Raw genomic sequence first — 6,000 nt, 5'->3', positions numbered from 1 at the left:
TTAGACATTACGATCACACTTAAACGTGTTCATCATGGTCATATGTATGTTGCTGTACTTTTATATAGTCATTTTACAAATGTTATAGTATTCACTATTAATATTTAAGTATTGATACATTGTTTTATTTTAAATGTATTATAGTTTGCATATAAAGCACATAGAAATGCAACTTCTATAATGAATATGTTTTTGCTTATTCATAGGCCAGTTCATCTTGTCAACTGGGGCTTGTTATTGAGTCATGTGTGGATCCATTGAACCTTGATCAGAAACTTAAAGTGAAGCAAAATTAACTTGCAGGTGCATGCACATTATTTGAATTAAAGTGCTTATGGATGCGAAATTCCAATTCTCAATCACAAATGTTGTGTATTAAACATGTTTATGTTTTTTTATTCCTAGCAAATGTAGATACGTTGTGGAAACATAGAACTTAAGCTTTTTGAGTATCATCAACCCAAAATCCACCTGAAAATGAACGACTAACTGCACACAGAGACACGACTTTCATGAGATTAGTATTAACAGCAGAAAACGTATATATTCAAATATAATTGGCACAGTATATAGAAGTGAAATCATTTCGCTGTAATGCAACACATATGTATCTCAGTGAATGGTGAGACAAATAACGTCTTTGCATTATACTGTAACGTAAATCATTCGAAGTCAACCATAGACATTTATCATGTTGTAGCATAATCTATATTTCCATATGATGTGTCATTTCTGTATGGGATGTACAAATCTTCGTGGCCTATACAGCTCATGCCAACAAAATAATATTATTGTGTCCTAAGTGCTAAGGATGCGGTTTTACATTTGTCTTTATTTAAAAAGATGTCATTATATTGCATGTACAATGAGAAATATTTTGTTACATTAAATTTGAAATAAAACATAATGCATAAATAGGGTTGGAAATATTGCTTTATTAGCTAACCTGTATTTTGAATTGATTTGCCTGAGTAAAAAGATTTTTGCTTTGTAAAAATGAAATACAAACAATTAGAAATATGATATTTTGAAAACTATCTCTACTACACATCTTACATATAGAGTTTGTCTATTCTTCAGCATTATATTAGCAAAAATACATTAAAACATTCTAAAAAACATGCATATATGTGTAACATAAGACATTTGTTTTTGTATTTTAATGCACTTCATAGCTCTTTGGAAGATTACCCTGCACTGATGATTTTGTCTTCAAAAACCACCTTCTTTTACTGGTCTTTTGAAAAAAATTCAGATTTCATTTAGGCATCTTGTATTTGAATCAGTCATTTGTTTGCCAATAGGATTGAATGTTTCTAAATTTGGCTTTCAATGTCCTTAGTTTAACTGATAACCATGCATTTCTTTTATTAGTAGCAAACATCCTGGCGCGTCTCAGTGGGGCATTGTACAAAAAGTCTTTATTGTATTGGCCCGCTAACTTAATTATAGTAGTCCTTGCTTCTGGGCCAAGACAAATAGAGCAGACAAAAAGAGGGCAGAGAGGGAGAAGGAAAAGATACACAGGATTCCCCTTCCCCTTCCCCTCAAAAGTGAAACAATGGATTTAAGCAAACACAGAAAAAAAAGGTCACAGGGAATTCTTTCAATATAAAGGGCATTCCTTAGAATGGATTTAACATTTTGGGAATGGTATTAGGTTGGAAAAATTGAAGAAAACAGGTTCATGGAGAAATGTTCTTCAGAACAGTTTTTTAAGTACCACATTACCCGAAGACTATGGCTGCAGTAGGAAGTCCGCTTACCTTCTTATGGTCATGGGTCCTGATAGTTTGCATCAGAGTAATAAAGACCCATGTGGGTTTCCTGCTTCAACAAGGTTGTTTGATACAGTCTTTTCTAGGGAAGTATTTTCTAATTGAGCATGGTATCAGTGTAGGGCCCCTGTTTCTGTCAGATGTTTTCTGCTGGTTATCAGTCAGAGTTGATGTCTCACTGTGTTGTAACTTCTCTATTTTGCTTCTCTGACCAAATGGGTCCTTTGCTTCTGAATTATGTTTCCTACTCCCAAAGCCCTGTACTCCTGTGACCCATTCGGGAAGAGGTAATCTAACTGTGGAGTGGGCCACATTGGGCGTCTGAATTGATCTCAGTGGGTGGAGGGCCCTCCACCCACCGGCCCTAGCGAAACAAGACAAACATCATACTGACAACAATGCTGTGTTTTCAAAGAAAGAAAACAAAGGGGCAGCTAGGGAATCTGGGCTTCCGGTGCTATGTTACAATTATTTAAGAAAGATACACATTCACTTGATCAATTTCATACGGAATAGGCATGTTGTACATTGTTTCTTTCTGTGGTACAGCCTTGAAAAAGCAACAGGCGTTGTGAGACACATCATGGCTCTTTTTTTGGTTTGATTAACGTGAAAAAATATTAAATATCTGTAAATCTATGTTTACTTGTTTTTTTAAAAAGAAAACATTGCCGTATCAGAAGGATTGGTTGAGTGCAGTGTTTTCCAAAAGATAGGTCTTAATCATTGCGTACAAATATGGTGTTCCAAACAAGGGCTTGAATGTTTCCTTGATAAATGATGAAATAATCATTTGGAAATGCCAAGTAGATACCTCCCATAAAGCTGAAGGCAATCTCTTTGTCCTTGAATTTTGTGAGAACTCAGAGAAAAGATGCACAGAACAGGTGGAATAGGAATCTTCAAACACACTCAGATGTGCCCTGTACTGGTGCATCAATTCTATAGTATTGTGTATCAGGGTTGATCTATTGGCAGTTTCAGATCTGTCGCATTCTGCAAGATACTGCCAACTTCAAAAACAATGACGTGGTGCCATGCTTATGCATCTGGAGGAAAGAAACTTTTCAAGTAGCATGTAACAGTATTCATCGGAGAGGGCATGGTAAGAGGATGGTTCTAGGTCAAATCAATAAAAACAAAATAAAATACATGTGTTTTTTAAACTCTTCAAAACTTAATTACTATTTTAATTTCTTTTTGAGATCAAAACCAACACATCTATCCTATTTTTTATTCCAATAATAGTGCAGGTGGTCTGATTTCGAAGCTTTCTTTTCCCTCCTTCCTTTTTTCTTTCATCTCCCTGTTTTTCCAGTTTTTCTTACATGTGGTGTTCTCCCTCCCTTTCCTGCCACCACTCAGGTTTTTTTTGGCTTTTAGTGAGAATTCCTTTCTGAATTATCACAGCTTGCTGTCACTGAAGAAGACATTTTTCCAAGAAACACCATGTAAAGTGAAAAGACCTTTAGATGCCTTTTTTTTTTTATTTGAGGAGATGAATGTGTCCTAAAAGAGACACAACCAGGTCTACACCGTCAAACAAGCAACAGGATACTTTAAAACTTGCTAAAACCAGGTTTAGGACTACAAGTAATTGTTCTGTGACTGTCAATTTAGTAAGAATAGATCAGTTCACTATGTTTAGTAGGGGTATCATCATCTCTCAACCTCCAGCAAGTGAAGGTAGATTGCATGGTTATGCAGGTAATATGGACAGTGTTGGTCATGAGGACACATCTTCACCAAGAATCAAAGATAAATGAAAGCAAGCGGCACTGTATGTCAGGATGCTAAAAAGATAGGCCACTGCCTGAAGAAATGGTGGAAGTGCCTCTACAGTAAGAGGCATATTCTGTTTAAAAAAAGAAAAACACAAACAATGTGGCAAAGAGGCCAAGAAGGACCGACACCAAAACCATGGGAGAATACTCTGGTTGAATCTTCACATCTCGATTTTTGGTGGCTGACACAATCCTGTCCCACTGAGTAAGAATAGCATGCCGAGCTCCAGACCACTTCCCTGGTCCAAACAAACGATACTGGAATGGTGTACAAGAGCCGAAGAAGAGCTCCAGAGCCAACCGTGGGTCCGTCAAGAAGAGAAATGGGATGTTGGGCATGGCACCAATCTCTGTGGCAAGCTCATCAAAATATTCAATCTGATCCAGCTGAAGGCAGTTCTTCCGCACTGTGCCAAACCTTGGAGACAAAAATAAATGTTATGATTAAATGAAACTGTTGATAATTAGGATGGTTTTTCGGCATAGAAGAGAGAAAATTAAAAAAGTTGAGAAGGCCACGTATGGTTGAAGAATAGCGGTAATATATCATTGTTTATTTGTCTCTGCATAGGGCTATAGGTAACAAATGTCACTATCCGCAACTCAATGGCACTGGTTTGTTTGACTGCCAAAAGATGCAAAGATAGTTCTGCTCTACCAACATGTAGCAACAACACTTAACAGCTAGGCACTAAGCTCACTTAGGTAATACAATGCATTTGCATAAAGGCATATAATGCTGAGGACACAAATGTTATTTCGTGGACTATGATTCATTGAAATGTCAAGGCTAGCGGATTTGACCATATACACTGATTGTCATTTTTTTCACACAGTAGTTTTAATATAGGGCTCCTTGACCCCAAGGACTGACAGAGTGATGTACAACAGTAGAGTAAGTGTATTAAGTGGAAATGTACTAAACCAGCTCATAGGGATATAACATACCATCAGGTTACATAGGTAACATAGTATGCACAAAGTGGAGTGAAAAAAGAAATATTCAACTGTAGTACAGCAAGTACAGAGATACAACTGAAGCAAAATCAAAATCTATAGACAAATAGTAGTCAAAGATAATCAGTGAAGAACTTTCACAGACAGAGATATGCACAACAGCAAATATATGCAACCATAGAGGTTTGGGACCAGAACATCGTCTTATAAAAATATTGTGTCCTAAATATCATTTTCAAAAATATCAATGCAATGAAGCTAATGGAAAGTTCACACCCAATAGGTCAATAATTTATAAACAATAGTCATATTTAAGTCAGACGTTATATTTGTATATGATATTTTGACATACAACCACTGTAGACAAAAGCTCTCCAGCTTTTAATGCACAGACAGCGAGAAATGCATAGACAAGTGAAAGTGATGCAAAATTATGCTGGGTTTCGTAGATGTTACTTCAGCTTCAATCAAAAGTGACAGTGCAGTTTTCATAGGAGTTGTAAGAGATGTTCAGGCATTTTTTGAAAAGATAAATCGGAGTGGAAATCAAAGAGTTAACCCCTTTTCTCATCTGTAGCCCTCAGCAGCCTCCTATTTGCAGCTTAAGGCATAGGGTAAGAGCAAGGAATAAAAGACTTGCTTACTTTCTGCACCTGTCACTAGCTTCATGAACTGTGCCTCGATGCACCTAGAGAGACCAAAAGCATGGGCAGTGTGGCATCAAAAAATCCAGTATTATGCAGTGAGAGCATGGAGAGAGGCGCGGCCTACAGGAAAGCAGCATGGTTTGGTGGGAGCAGATCATGTTCAGAGAATAGGGTCATCAGCAGCTCCTCCGCTATGGCAGAGGAGCGTCGCCACCTCCTGCCAGCTGCCTCAAAATAACAGGATGAAACATAAATAAATAATAAACATGTTTTATTTTCGTTTTATTTTTCCTTTCCTGCTGAGTCTTTGCCAGTGGGGTCATGGAGGATGATAGGCTGCAGGAGGAGTGGTGGGCACTGACGGTCTGGCGGGCCGTTTCAGACCAGCCAAACCGGCATGCGCACTGAAGCGGTTTCCAACCCGAGCTGCGTTGGCGGGTTGGAGACAGCAGGCACAGTCTCCCACTCTTACTGAGAGTGCAAATTCAGAGCGCTCAGGCCAATCCAGACAGGATTGGCCGCAGTGGAGTCTGGGAGCCTGTGCCTGCAAGGAGAGGAGCAGAAGAGCGCGATGCAGCCGGCTGCAGGTTACGTTTTAAAAATTATTTTGTCATCTCACGACCCCTTCCCCACGCCACTCTTCCACAATGGCTGCAGCTACTGGACTAAGTTGTATTTTTACAATAGGTTCTGAAAGCGAGAGGTTGGATTTAAAGTAAGAAGGTTATGGTTGCGGAGGCTTGCGGAGTACTTTGGAGGTGGGAGTTGCGGGTGAAAGGTAGAAGGTGTTGATCATGGTCAAATGTGGTTAGTTGGACCAGAGATGTTGTTTAG

General features: G+C 38.5%; 1 protein-coding gene across 4 annotated transcripts in view; it reads right to left on the bottom strand.

The window, feature by feature from the left end:
* Positions 1-915: 915 nt before the first annotated feature.
* The window catches only part of LOC146833782 (dimethylaniline monooxygenase [N-oxide-forming] 2-like), a 343,718-nt gene continuing 338,633 nt past the window's right edge, over positions 916-6,000 (bottom strand). For all 4 annotated transcript variants that reach the window (XM_085601656.1, XM_085601657.1, XM_085601658.1 and 1 more), the window contains exon 9: positions 916-3,980. In XM_085601656.1, the coding sequence (XP_085457782.1) occupies positions 3,638-3,980 (343 nt within the window). In that variant the 3' untranslated portion in view covers positions 916-3,637. The remainder of the gene's footprint in view (positions 3,981-6,000) is intronic.

Source organism: Triturus cristatus, chromosome 4_2, assembly GCF_964204655.1.
Source record: "Triturus cristatus chromosome 4_2, aTriCri1.1, whole genome shotgun sequence".
Lineage (NCBI taxonomy): Eukaryota > Metazoa > Chordata > Amphibia > Caudata > Salamandridae > Triturus > Triturus cristatus.
This window is presented reverse-complemented; position numbering and strand designations above follow the sequence as displayed.